A 14814-nucleotide genomic window follows, 5' to 3' on the forward strand; every position below is an offset into this window, starting at 1 on the left:
CAGGACCAGGAAAGCTGCCCCTGTATTGGCTCTAAGGCTGGAGGAAGTCTCCTGAAGGAGGAATGGGCCAGATGGGGCCTGTGGATGGGTCACTCCCATGACTCCTGGGGAGGACAGATGTGTTAAATATCTACAGATCTCTGAATGAGGAAGGGGGTGGGGAAGCAGACCAACCCTGATGTTGAAAGTCCCTTGTTTGCGGTAAGCGTCCAGCAGCCCTGTGGGAGGTTGGGACACTTCCTGGAGGTGGTGTCCTGGCTGTGATGTAAAAAGGAGAATCAGATCAGTCTGGCAGGCGAGTGGCAGGAGAAACAGGTGTGGATAACAGCACTCACGCTGGGAGCCCACCCCTGTGCTGAGATAGAGCAACACAGGTGAGCACTGGGTGGGAGATGCAGGGCTGGGTTGGTGAGGGGACAGTGAGGAAAGTGGATGGGATGAGGGGTTTGGGGCTGGGAAAACTTGAGGAAGAGATAGCTGGCCTGAGCGGGCTGAAGGACCATCTGGGGCAGGACAAGACCCCTGCCCCTCATTCCCCCTGGACAGAGGAGTCTCCCACCCTGGGAACCCAAAATCTGTGTCCTTATCCTCTGCTTCCAACTTGTCTCCTAGCTAGTGACTAGGCCTGTTCCCCCTCTCTTGCAGCTTCCAGCACAGGGACCAGGCTGATCCTCCCAGGGGTGCCTCTCTAGGGAGGGGCTGCACAGGCTGGGGACAGAGAGACTGAAAGAGAGAGAATGGATGACTTCAAAGGGGAAAATACAGCGGGATAGAGAGGGTGGAAACATGAGAGAGAAGAGGCAAGGGAGACATGCTCTTAATGGGGTCAGGACATGGAACTCCTTTAGCAGGACATGGGAGCGATGCTGTCAGGAAATGGGTTGTATGGAGGTGGTATAAGCTCTCCAATTTCTCTCAGGTTTCTGGCTGGGTTGACCCTGTCTCATTTTCATGGATTCCTAGATTTAAAGGCCAGAAGGGACTGTTAGATCATATGGTCTGACCTCCTGTGTGGGACAGGCCAGAGAATGTCACTCAGTTACACCTGTGTGGAGCTCAGTAACTTGTGTTTGGCTGAAGCTTCTTCTAGAACAGCCTCCAGGTTGGATTTGAAGCCATCAAGAGAAGGAGAATCCACGATTTCCCTTGGCAGCTTGTTCCAATGGTTAATCACCTGCACTGTTAAAAATATGTACCTTGTGTCTACTTTGAGTTTGTCTGGCTTCAGCTTGCAGGCAATGGTTCTTTTTCTCTTTCTCCGTTAGAGTAACAAGCCCATTAGCTCCTCATATTTTATACCCTGTAATGGCTGTTGCCAAGTCTCTACTATAACTCAACAAAAAACACTGGAGACTTTTAAGTAACAGTGAATGCTTCTCTGAAATTGTAGCTGTGAACTGTACAGATTGGTATTGACAGCTTGTCTGCCTGGCTCCAAGCACAAGCCCTGTGCGTCTGCTCATAAAGGTCACTGAATAATGATTCCCCTCATACAATACCTGGTTCTTACTCCAAAATTCCTACTAACATTACATCTGCCCTTTTTTAAAAACAAACAAACAGAAAAACAACATTTAAATAAACTTGAATGGAATTTTAGTCTCTGTGAGTACATCTACACTGCAATAAAAGACCCAGGGTTGGCCCAGATCAGTTGACTTGGGCTCATGAGGCTTGGGCTGCAGTGCCATACAATTGTAACATAAACATTCAGGCATGGGGGAAGCCTGGGCTCTGAAACCCTGCAAGGGGTGGGTCTCAGAGCCCTGGCTCTTGCCTGAATCCCAACATCTATATTGCAATTTTATAGCCCTTCAGTCTGAACCCTGAAAGCCTGAGTCAGATGACCTGGGCTAGGAGACTTGTTGCCATGGGGGGTGTGCGTGTGTGGTTTTTTTATTGCAGTGGAGACGTGTATCTAGCAGGTTTTCTTATTGCTCTGCCTTTAGAGGTAGTAACAGGAGTATCAGACTCTCATTTTTTTTCTTCTATATTCAAAATGACCACTTGAGACTCAGTAGACTGGTCTGGTATTGCCCGCATGTCTTAGCTGGATGTTGACACCATTTCTGTTTGTTCCATATTTTCATTCCCCTCCTGCCCAATTCTTTCAGTGCCCATCAAATCATTTCTGTTTCTTCTGTAGACATCTTCCTCTATGTTAACAAGATCTTGGAGCAGTGTATTGGTCAATTGCCTTGGCAGGTTTCTGTGCTTTTTTTTTTTTTTTTCCACGAATACAAACCATTTCTCCTTTTTCCAGTGGTGAGAAAGGTTTTGCACCTTTGTCAAAAAAATTCTGCTTTGCTTGTGCAACCCCTTAGGGGTTTAGAGAGCATGGCCCCTTTAAATTTTTTTCCTAGAGGAGAGATGGAGACTGGGGTGGGGGAAGGAGGGAAACTCCAGGGGGTGGCTCTGGAGCTGAGAGGGAGAGAGAAGTAGCAGCCCGCAGGCAGCTGATCGGGTACACCCCAGGACAGGAGCCAGGAGGAGCCCTGTGCCAGGAAGGAATCGCCCGAGATGAACAGGCCAGAACTGGACCCAGTATCACAGCTGCCCAGAGCTGTATGGGGCTGTGAGTATTGGGGCTTGTGGCTCTGCACTGGGAACAAGGAGGGAGTTTGCTAGATAGCTATCTAGCAGCAACCCTTCTCCCAACTTAAGTAAGTTGGGTGGTGGGTTGCTCTGTGTGGCTTTGCAGAGAGCAGCAGAAGAGGGTACCAGAGGGAGTTTGGTTGAGGGGCGGGAGGGGGAAGAGGAGTTCACTGGTGCTGAAGATGACCAGGAGCACCCAAGACTCACTATTGCACTGGAACTTTGCTCTGGACTCCTGAACTCTGTGTGCAGACACATTGCTTGGTGTCTGCCCTTTCAGACTGTGCTATCACTGGGCCAGTGGGGCCTTGGTTTGAATGCAGCCCTTCTACTGCTCCTCCTATATTTTCCCCTTGTTTTTCTCCTCTCATCCCTCTGTAAATAAATCTCCCTTTCTTGTATCCACTGTACTTTTCCTAGGGGTGGGGAGCATGTTCACTCTGGGGGGTTTGGGACAGGTGCCCCTGGGGTGGAAGGGAGTTCTGCTGCTGCATTCCTGTGCCTGCCTTCTCTTGGCCAGAGCTGACTGCAGAGCAGACTCCATCTAGGCCACGAAGGAGCTAAAGTTACACTTGTCTCACTTAAGGCTAGTTTGTATGTCTCCTTGTATTACTTTGGGTTGCAACAGCTCTGATGAAGTTGGCAATCTGGTCCTTAGATGTCTTCCCATGAGGAGCCGAGCAGCTGATCTTCAATCTCCTTTACTGCCTAGATGTATGAGTCCAACAGGCTAAGATATGGATCTGTGTTATCCATGCTAGATTTTTTATTTTAAAGAACACTTTGCACATTTGAACTGCTCTCTCAGCCATTCCATTTGATTGTGGGAACAACGAACTTGATGTTTTATGAACAAAGTCTCACTGCTTTACAAAGGTTTTGAAGCCTCTGGAGCAAAAGTGTGATTCATTGTCACTAATGAGTTCCTCAGGGCCTCCATACCTTCTAAATATAGACATGCAGCATCAATGACTGATGCACTGGTGGTCCTGAGGCAAGCAGTCTGCTGAGTATTTTAAATAACAATCCACCAGAATAAGATAATCTGCACCTTGAAACACAAACAGATCCATCAAACTGTCCTGAAAGTGGCTCAAGAGCATGGCTAGGCTGTTAAAAAGCAAGGCACAAACCCCGTGTTAGTTCTGTACTGAGATTTCACCAACCAGATATCAAGGGTAAACTCCTCAAGCCCTGTAACCACCTACCCAAGGAGTCACAGTCCCCTTGGCTGCACCTATCTTACCTCCTAGGGAAGCCTTCCTTTGTGATAGATGGTCCCTTGTGCCAAAAATCACAGTAATATTCAGGTTACTCCTAATCCCAACGGGCTGGTCACTTACCCCAGGTCAACAGTGCTTTGGCTCTCACACCAAAGACAACACTTGGAGCCAATCCTATAAGAAACTATCTAAAGATTTATTAACTAAGAGAAATTAGTTATTTACAAGGTTAAAGCAAGTAAACACATACACACAAACAAATTACAGTCCTAGGTTTCTGAAGGTGATGGCAGACAGCTGCTGTGATATGCAAGCTCTATGTGTCCTTTAGGGCTAACCCAGGCAAAGCAGCTGGGGATTCCTTGCTCATGCTTAGAAATCTGGTCCTCCCAAAGTCCAAGGAGCAGAGAGAACCATTTTCTTCTTGTTAGGGATTTTTATTCCCTTCCTTCCAGAGTTCAAGCTGATGGGATGAGTTCATGCGCATGTCTCCTCTTCATAGTGACTTTTTTTTTTTTGATGGGGGTGTGTGGGTGTGGAATTAACAGAGTCTTTGTTCTTTGGTGTTTCACAATGACTCATTTGGTTTCAACAGGCCTTCTGGTGGGCAGGATATAACACCGTCTGTACCATTTGACATTAGTTAATGCATCTTTCCTGTTCAGTGTGTTACACAGTTACAGGGGTTTATAATGCAAATGCTTACCATTACCTTATCAGATGTTATCAGTGAGATTAACACATGCAGCATCCTATAAGTATTTCATAAAGTCTAAACACTACGCACTTAACATCTGTTTTAATACCACTAGCACGCAGGTGAGCCAGACTGGTTTCCAGCTATGCATTGGCCAGTGTTTATCTGAGGCCTACGGACCTTGGCATGAGCTGTCACCTAGTCTGCCAGCCTCACAAGGTCCCTGCCAAGGTCTGTTTGGGACCTCTTGTGGTAGCATTGGTTCCTTTCGATTTTATGTTTCTGAAAGTTTGACATGCATTGCAAGCACGTACTGTGTCCTCAGTTTGACTACACCTGCTGGGCAAATAGACAGCATCTTGAGCTCTCCTTTTACATAGCTCTGCTCCCAGTTGCCACTCATGAATAATAGCCAAGATCTCTTTTCTGAGACTTTTCAGTACTATAATTCTGTCACTTTTAAAGATGAGTCCATTTTGCACACTTAGTTCCTCTCTATGTGACCAATAAGCACGAATAACCTCTGGCACTACAGATCTATTGTCTGGCCCTCCTTGCCAAATAGTTTGCAGAACAACATCATTTGCAGTATCTGCTTGAAATTCCTTCAATTTCTGTCTGGCAATAAGCAAATAAAAGCTAATCTGATGTAGTGCAACATCAGCTTCCTCTGAACTTACTCCTCCATCATGCAACGTGTAGACTTTGGATAAAGTGTCAGCAATTACTACAGTAATTCTTTATTTGGTCTGTATCCAACTTCCTGTTGATATTTCTGGAGTAGTAGCAACCACCTTTGAATCCTTGATGGAGTACTGTGAAAAGGTTTTCTGAAAATGGCCTCAAGACACTTGTGGTTGCAGCCTTTTCATCTGCATGTCATACATCCACAACACATTCAAGGGTTAAACTTGCTCGTGCAGTCAGACACAATACTACACACAATGGGGTCTCTAATGAGCGAGTCACACACTTCTTCACATTTGGAGGATTGTGCTGCCAGTTTTCCATCAGTCGCATGCTGGTCTATATTTTCCCCATCTGTCTGACTTCTAGTGAAAACTGTTCGAGTCTCATATGGGATATTTCTTGGCAGTGGACAGTAGGCCTCAAACTTACTCTTTAAGACCTGTATATCTTTTTATCTGCTATATCATCAAATAAAAAAAGTGTTAAATACTTCTCTCATTTCTTCACCTGCCACATGAAGAATTAATGTTCTTTGTAGACACTCGTCTTTTTTGTCTGTGCCTCTCCCAGTGCTGTCTTTGCTTCCATTTTCCCCAGTTTTCTGCTGCATTTCCTTCAGATGAAAGCTTTCCTGGAGACTTTAATTGGTCCATTGTTTTCCAGATTCATTGTCTTCTAGTCTTACTTTCAGTTTTGTTCTGACACTGGAATAGCTGTTGCCAACTTGCTATTATAACAACAGAAAAGATACCAGAGACTTAAGTACAGTAACTCCTCACTTAATGTTGTAGTTATGTTCCTGAAAAATGCAACTTTAAGGGAAATGATGTTAAGTGAATCCAATTTCCCCATAAGAATGAATGTAAATGCGGGGGGGTTAGGTTCCAGGGAAATTTTTTTTTTGCCATACAGTACTGTAGTTGGGAGGTGCCCCTGCCTTACCCCACACAGGCACAGCTCACTGGCACTGGAGACAATGAGGCAGGCAAGGAGGCTGAAGGTGCTTTAGGCTAGGAGAAGCACATTGCGCAGCAGCATCAGCAGCTTCCCCCACACTGCAAGCACCAGAGGTGGGGGGCTCAACCCTCGGCCCGCCCAATCCACCCCTTCCCCCAAGATCCCACCCTTAACCCGCATCTTCTCCCCCCCTCTTTACTCCACAGGCTGTATCCTCGCTCCTCCCCCCTCCCTCCACTGCCTCCTGCAGACAGCAATCAGCTGGAGGGTGGAGTGAGGACAGGGTGCACCTCCTGCCCGTGGCAATCAGCTGGCTTGCAATGTTCAGGGGGCAGGAGGGAGGGGGGAGGAGTGAGGATTCCGCATGCAGGCCCCTCCCTCTCTCCCCTGCCTTCTGCCCACAGCAATCAGCTGGTTTGCGGTGTTTGAGAGGCAGGGGAACACTGCAGGCCAAATCCTTGCTCCTCCCCCCTCCCTCCTGAATGCCGCAAGCCAGCTGGAGGGCAGGAGGAGAAGGGGGAAGGCACTGATCCGTGGGGTCTGCCAGCGAGCGGGAGGCGTAGGGGAGCTGATGGGGGGGCTGCCAGCTGTGGACAAAGCAAGCAGACAAATGATGTTATAGTGAAGCATTGCACAACTTTAAACGGAGCATGTTCTGTAATGGAGCAGAGATGTAAGATCGAAACAACATTAAGCGAGAGGATGTTAAGTGGGGAGTTACTTTAACAATAAACACTTTCCTGAGTTTGCGGCTAAGAAATGTACAGATAAGCGTTGCTGGCTCGGCTCTAAGTACAAGGTGATAAGGCTCATTACATAATGATTTTACCCATACAACACTATGGGTAACTGGTTACTCCAAAGTCCCTGCTAGCATTACATGCCCCGTGTATGTTTTGTGCACATGAGGCTGCTGAGTTGCTATTAGCAAGTCAGGGTCTTGTACCAGATATGGACTGGCAGCAGAGCCTTTCTCATAGAGCCATGTGTTTGCTATAAGATCCTTTAGTGCACTGCCAGGAATGGCTGTTGTGAGCTTAACTAAGATATATTCCACACAGCGGCACCTAGCAGCTGAATGGTATGATGCAGTTTAGCATTCCAGTGAACCCAATGACCCAGTCCCTCTTGCACCCACAGGGCTGTCTTTCCTGCTCCAGAGCCTGTGAGGAGTTTGGTCTATATCAAGACGCTGGGTTCTGCCATGTCGGAAGCGGGACCCCTGATGCAGCTGTTCCTGCGGGGGCAGCCTAGAGTCTTGGGGGTGAGCAGCGTGTGTGGAGGGTGAGAGTGTCTCTTACACACACACACACACCACACACACACACACGCCCCCTGTTGCCCCATGTCACAGCTCATCCCTTGGTGCACCGGCCTCATACCCTCTGCTGGCCCAGCACAGCACCTGGGGTCTTTGGGATCCTGTCAGACAGGCCCTGGTGCCTGTTAGCAGGTGACTGGACACGGCGCCTGTCTCTGCCCCCTGCTGGCTGTCCTGCCCCTGCCCAGAGCTGCATGCTGATGGTCGGTTTGTTTCCCATTTGCAGGCCCTCTTGCTGTTGGCGGGGCTGCTGCAGATGGCCTTTGGTGTCCTTCTGGCCATTTCCCCCTGCGTCTATAGGGATGAGCTGCACGTCCACTTTTACTCGGCAGTGCTGGTGAGTGACCGACCCATCTCCTGAGCCTTCATGCCCAACTCTGCTGGTGCCTCTCAGTCCCGACCTGCAGCCCCCTGCTATCTCACCCCTGGGTTCCCTCCCTACCCCCAGCCTGACTGATGTCCCCCAGTCCTAACCCACAGCCTTCTTGCTATCTCAGCCTCGGGTCCCCCCCAGTTCTGCCAATACACCTTAACCCTAACATGCAGTTTTCTACTATCCCTTCCCACCCCAGCTCTGCTGATTCCCCTGATTACTTTCTCTCATTCTCTCTCCCTCTCCAGTTGCTCTTGGCTGGCATCATCACTCTGGCTGCAGACACAACACACAGCCTGGCCCTGGTGAGTAGCCTCTTGTTAAATCCTGGCCCAGGGCTGCATCAGCGCTCAAGTCACATCCCTCCTCATTCCTCTCCTCAGACAAGTGACCCTCCTAAGAAGGACTGTACCCTCTGGGCCAGTTGGGGCTGTGAGGCCCGAGGTAGCTCTGCCTTGCACTGGGGAATTCTGTCAGAGTGCGAGGTGGGGAGAAGAGAAGGAAGCCATTGGTGAGGGATGGGCCTGGAGCAATGGCTGAGATGAACCCTGTTGGCAGTGGTGCTCTGAGGGGCAGCTGTGGTACCCAAGGCCCAGCTGCATGAAGGGGAGATGAAGCCAGAGGCAGATCAAGGGGACAGAGACAGGATGGGGCAGCCCTGGGGAATAAAGGGGTGATCCTGGCCCAGTCCTAAAGAGAGGCAAGGCAGAGCTAGTTGGGAGGGAATGGCAAGTCAGGACAAGAGGCTGAGCCCATACGTTAGTGTGAGATGGATCCAGAGAGGGGCTGTACTAGGAGGTGATCTCTTGATGGGACAGCTCCCCTCTGTACCCTGGAAAGACTCTAGGGGAGCAAGCTGGGGTTTATAAGTGTTATCTGTTCAGGAGCATTGGCAGTCTCTCATTCCTACTCTTCAGTATTCCTAGCAGCGACAACCTTATCCCTTCATCTTCCAGGTGAAAGCCTGCCTGGTCATTTACATCATCTGCACGGTGGTGGTCGGTGTGATCAACTTATTCTACCTGGTGGACTTGGTGTACGATCCCCGTAACCGGTACATCCAGTGTCCTTCCAGCAACAGGTTGCACTGCAGGCGGCTGTACCAGATCTCGGTGGGTGCCTTCTCCATGGAGAGCTATAGAAGAGCAATGTTGGGGCAACCAGCTGGCTGAGATCGGAGCAAGGAGGATCAGGGATGGGAGTTGGAGGAGGGGATAGATCTCCTGAGGAACTCAGGCCTGGGCTTCATTTCTCTGTCCCCCTGGGAACTGTCTCCTGGGGTAGGTGGGGGAGTCATTAATTCGTGGAATTCCTCCTCCTGTTGACGGCTTCCTGGAGCTTGACTCACTGGAACTGGACAAGATGTGAGAATAGACTGCAGGGAACACTCCTTCCCATTCCCACCAGGGGATGGACAATGGAACAAACAGGGCTGTCTGGTTGTTAGTTCCTCTGATCCGCGCTGAGTCCAGGGGCCTGTTTGTGATTCCCCATCTCCTGCTCTGTTTCCCAGCACTATTGCACAGGCATGCGGGCCATCATCCTGATCATAACCTCGCTGGGATTCTTTGTTTCTATTGCCCTGGCAGCATTTGGATGCAAAGCGGTGTGTCGCCAGAACTCTGCCGATGATGGGGTAACTACCCTGCTGCTACCGGGAGATATTGGGAGAAGTGGGGTTAATACAGAGCTGGGGGAAAAGGGATGGAAGGAAACTAGGGATGGACCCTGGGAGGATGAGCAAAGATGGCGAGAGTGTGGGAGACAGGCAGAGGATGGCTGGGTAGAGAAGAAAGGGGAGCAAAGAGGTAAGACTGAGAGGCAGAGGGGAGCAAATGCTCCATGGGGTGTCTATGAAGTGTTTACATCTGTGCCTAGTTAAGGGCAGGGAGATAGTAAAGCAGTGAATAGACAGGCCAGGGAGCAGCTGCCCATGGCTGGGGGGTGATCGGCCAGGGCTACCCCACCTGAGCCATCACACTCATTCCATGACTTTTTGTTTTGCTCCCAGCCGGTCACCACCCTGACGAATCCGCCTGCTTCCCATGAGGCCACCATGAAGCCCGAGCCTGTGGCAACAGAGGGACCCACGGTGTGAGTGTCCCCTGGTGGTGAGACCAACAGCCCCCCACAGCAAGCAGCTACCCCGTGTCCCTCAGTGAGAGGTGTTTCTGTTTTACCTTCTCTGCCTTCCCTCCATCATCCCCCCACCTAGTGGAAAAGCCTGCTAACTGCCGTTGTGTGATATTGCTGTTCACACACTCACTGCTGGGCTGCCTCACCATTACACCACGGCGCAAGTGCCCCCCAAAATCTATTAATGTACTGCAAGCCAAGGGTCTGTCCTGCAAAATCCTGGATGGGGAGAGGATGGTATAGCGCCATCTGATGGGCCCTGCAGCTAGCTAACAGGAAGTGGGCTAGAGAGAGGCCCAGAGCCTGGCACAGTGTATGGCAACCCTCAACCGAGCTCTGAACCCAGCTTCATCCATTATGTATAATTGTTATCTGAAGGCATCTCCCTGAAACCTGGAACTCTCTGATTCATGGAGCCATAGATTCTAAGGCCAGAAGGCACCGTTAATCATCTACTCTGACCTTCTGTATAACACAGGTCAGCGCATGTCACTCAGTTACCCCTGCACTGAGCCTGATAACTTATGTTCAGCTGAAGCCTCTTCCACAAAGGCATCAGTCTTGATCTGAAGTCATCAAGAAATGGAGAATCCATCGCTTCCCTTGGTGGTCTGTTAATTGTGTGCACCATTAGAAATATGTGCCTAATTTCTAATTTAATTGGTCTGGCTTCAGTTTACAGCCACCAGTTCTCGTTATGCCTTTCTCTGCTCGATTACAGAGCCCTGGTATTTGATCTTCCACAAGAAGTCTATCGGGGGCATCTCCTCCTGCTTTAATGGGTGGGTCTATCAGCGAAGCTGCAGGCATGGATCATGACATGCATTATTGCTCCAGAGGAATGGCTTTGTGGCTGATTGAGGTGTGCTGCCATTCCCTTCAAGATAGTTTCTTAACGTGTAGAACACCCCCTTCTTCAAAAAATAAACAAACAAACTAGTTTCACCTTGCTCATGGTTTGGTTGGTTTGTTCATCTCTGTGATGAGGTTTACAGACCCCACAGGGGTCAGGAAAGGATTAACAGGAGCCCAGTCAGCCCTGCCCTATGACACCTGAGCAGATGTCAGGCTTTGAGGGAAGAGCTAAAAAGGGAGAAGCCAGCTCCGTTGCAGCCTGGTTGGGTAGGAGAGCAGATCTGGAGCACTCACTGAGAGAGACAAAGCTGGTGGAGGCCAGGAAGACGGGGAGGCTGATGCCTATTGCAGCTTCCCTGTGGGAAGGGAAGAGTTTTTATTTCTTTATGTTCAGTTTGGACTTTTGTTGCCCTGGAAGGGGCAAAACATTGATGTGACCTAGCTCGCAGGCTGCTTCACCTCAGCCTGGAAAGTGTTGGAGGCTGGGTGGATCAGCTGGCCCAGAGGAAAACAGAGGCCAAGTCTCCGCTGTGCTGGTGGTCTGTGCCATGAGGGTATGCAGCCACAGTCTTCTGAAATCTCTCACTGCTGAGTGAAAACATGGAGTGTTAGCCCATCAGCTCCAGTCGCCTGCCCTGCCGGTATCCCCACTCCTCAGTTGAATCACGGAGGACTCCAAAGTAATTTCTGCCCTGTTCCTGCCAGTCCAGTTGGTTATGCAGTAGCTTGGGTATCTGTGGTTCCCTTGTAGCATTCCATGTCTGGCAGCTGCATGCAGCCTGCGGGCTGGTTGCCTGACACGTTGGGATCTGAAAGTCAGCGGCGTTTCATGCTTGGTGAAGGATAAAATTAAAAATAATTAAATTCCACAAACTGTTCTGAATGTAGAAGGACTCACAAGCCTGCTCCTTCCTAGGCCCTTACGGGCTGTTCACCCACAGCCCTGAGCCACCAGCCAGCCCTCCATCCAGTCACAACGTAATACCCCAATGCTTGAATGCCAAAGGGCAATTTTACCATAAGGAAAGATGACCCCAGCCCTCTAAGACCTAGAGTAGAATTTTGAGTGTTTTCCTCAATCAGACACAATCGAGGCTCCTGATAGGAGCATCCGAATATCAGTCAGAACAATAGGTGCCATCATGACTGTTTCTACCCAATTGCTCTAGGAGTTTGTACTGCATGTATCACAACAGAACCCGAAAATAGATCTTGCTGCATTTCAAAAGTTTTATGCTGATTGGCTCTGTAATCCCAGGAGCATGGGGGGTGGGGGTACTAGCCAGTGAGGCATCAAATTTGGTACGATTAGGCTGAAGGAGGCTGGGGATGAGATTCCTTTCTTGGATTCCTCTAAACTATATGAGCATAGATGTTGACTCCGTGGGTGCTCCGGGGTTGGAGCACCCATGGGAAAAAATAGTGAGTGCTCAGCTACCACCAGCAGGCCCTGCAGATCAGCTCCTCCCCCTCCCCTAGCACCTCCTTCCCACCAAGGATCAGCTGTTCAGTGGCATGCAGGAGGTTTGGAGGGGGGAACGCGTGAGGGAGATGCACCTGTGGGGGAGGGGCAGGAAGAGGTGGGCAGGAAGAGGCAGGGCAGGGGCTTGGGATAGGGGTTGAGTGGAGGGCAGGGCCTGGGGCAGAGAGGGGGTCAAGCAACTCAGAAAGTGTACAGGAGACATTGCATCTTTCTCCTACTGGGAGGGAGGTGGTGCCTTACAGGGCCAGCAGGAAAAAGGGCAGAGAAGTCTTAGACACCCACATATACGAAGGAACCAGATAGAGTTGGTGGAATTGCCAGTGTGAGTAGGGATAGGTGAAAGGTTTTGGCCAAAACTTCTTATCCGCAACCCTTTTTTTCCCTGGTGAAAAATGGAGATTCACCAAAACAACAGATGAATTCATGTCCATTTTGCCAAATTGTTTGGAAAGTGTTGGAAATAAACCTAACCCCCCCCCCCACAAACATTTTGTTTACACATTTTCACAACTAAACTTGGGAGGGTGAGGGATTCAAAATAACTTTTTGTTTCAAAATTTCCTTTAAAAAATTTAAAATGGGCAGGATTAAAACAAAACATTTTTTTTGTCAAAACATGGGTTTATTTTTAACGTTTGACTTGCCAAAAATTTCTTTTTCTGTTCAACTCAAACCAAACTTTTTTTTTAGCTCCTCCCCCCAGGAATTGCCAGTGAACTGAAAATCCTGTTATTTGCACTGCTCTGTTTGTGAGTAAATTATCAGATTGACTGAGTCATTCTCCCTGGTGGGGATCATGTGTGATTTTTCCTCACAAGTTTGTTCTTTGCAACTATCCACAGAGAGATTTCAGTTTACGGGGTTGTTCACTTTGCCCTCTTTGCCAATTGTGCTGTGTGATTAGTCACCTGCTACTCCTTGACTGGATGGTTAAAACCTTTAAAGCAGGAGAATAACCAGTAACAGAGAGCAATAACTTATCTCAGGAATGAATTCTAATTTGGGCTAAAATCTGTGAAGCTATCAGGACTTGCAGCTGCTTTCCCGAATAAAATGATGGCCTCCAAATACTTATGAGCAATGAAGAACATGACTGCAGCAGTGTCTTTGCTCTCTGCATAACACTAAGGGTATTTCTACGCTACAGAATTAAGTCAAATTTATAGAAGTCGATCTTTTCGAAAGCGATTTTATACAGTCGATTGTGTGTGTCCCCACTAAGCGCATTAATCGCATTAAGTCGGTGGAGTGTGTCCACAGTACTGAGGCTAGCGTTGACTTTCGGAGCATTGCACTGTGGGTAGCTATCCCACAGTTCCTGCAGTCTCTGATACCCATTGGAATGCTGGGTTGAGCTCCCACTGCCTGATGGGGAAAAAACATTGTCACGAGTGGTTTTGGGTACATGTCGTCAGTCGTCCCTCCCTCTGTGAGAGCAACAGCAGACAATCGTTTCACACCTTTTTTCTGCGCAGACGCCATACCATGGCAAGTGTGCAGCCCGCTCAGCTCAGCTGCCATTGTTGTGTTCTGGGTGCTGCTGGCAGCAGACGGTGCAGTATGGCTGCAAACCATCGTCACGCTTCTGCTGCCACTCTGCTCTCCTGCTCTGGCAGCTGACAGTACAATAGGGCTGCAAGCCATTGTCGTTGAACGACCGAATGATTGCTGCCGCTGCCACTCTGCTCTCCTGCTCTGGCAGCAGATGGTGCAGTTGGGCTGCAAACCATTGTCACGCTTCCACTGCCTCTCTGCTCTCCTGCGCTCCTTCAGATGCCATACCACGGCAAACATGGAGCCCGCTCAGATCACCACAGCAGTTATGAGCACTGTAAACACCATGTGCAGTATCGTGCAGTATATGCAGCACCAGAACCTGCAAAAGCAGGTGAGGAGGCAATGGCAGCGCGGTGACAAGAGTGATGAGGACATAGACACAGACTTCTCTCAAAGTACGGGCCCTGGCAATTTGGACATCATGGTGGTAATGGGGCAGGTTCATGCCATGGAACGCCGATTCTGGGCCCGGGAAACAAGCAGAGACTGGTGGGACTGCATAGTGTTGCAGGTCTGGGATGATTCCCAGTGACTGTGAAACTTTCGCATGCATAAGGGCACTTTCATTGAACTTTGTGACTTGCTTTCCCCTGCCCTGAAGTGCAAGAATACCAAGATGAAAGCAGCCATCACAGTTCACAAGTGAGTGGCGACAGCCCTGGGGAAGCTTGCAACACCATACAGCTACTGGTCATTCGGGCATCAATTTGGAGTAGGCAAATCTACTGTGGGGGTTGCTGGGATCCAAGTAGCCAACACCATCACTGAGCTGCTGCTATCAAGGGTAGCGACTCTGGGAAATGTGCAGGTCATAGTGGATGGCTTTGCTGCAATGGGATTCCCTAACTGCTATAGATGGAACACACATCCCTATCTTGGGACTGCACCACCAAGGCAGCCAGTACGTAAACCACAAGGGGTACTTTT

At 49.4% G+C, this 14814-nt stretch overlaps 1 protein-coding gene across 1 annotated transcript; it reads left to right on the forward strand.

Annotated features, from left to right (window-relative positions):
* The first annotated feature begins 300 nt into the window (after positions 1-300).
* LOC127052601 (membrane-spanning 4-domains subfamily A member 4A-like) lies at positions 301-10942 on the forward strand. The gene is made up of 8 exons (XM_050956462.1): positions 301-374; positions 7303-7426; positions 7710-7820; positions 8105-8161; positions 8813-8968; positions 9370-9492; positions 9868-9950; positions 10714-10942. The coding sequence occupies exons 2-8, from the start codon at positions 7367-7369 to the stop codon at positions 10769-10771; spliced, it is 648 nt and encodes a 215-aa protein (XP_050812419.1). The 5' UTR covers positions 301-374; positions 7303-7366; the 3' UTR covers positions 10772-10942.
* The last annotated feature ends 3872 nt before the right edge of the window (positions 10943-14814 follow it).

The sequence above is a fragment of the Gopherus flavomarginatus genome, chromosome 5, assembly GCF_025201925.1.
Source record: "Gopherus flavomarginatus isolate rGopFla2 chromosome 5, rGopFla2.mat.asm, whole genome shotgun sequence".
Classification (NCBI taxonomy): domain Eukaryota; kingdom Metazoa; phylum Chordata; order Testudines; family Testudinidae; genus Gopherus; species Gopherus flavomarginatus.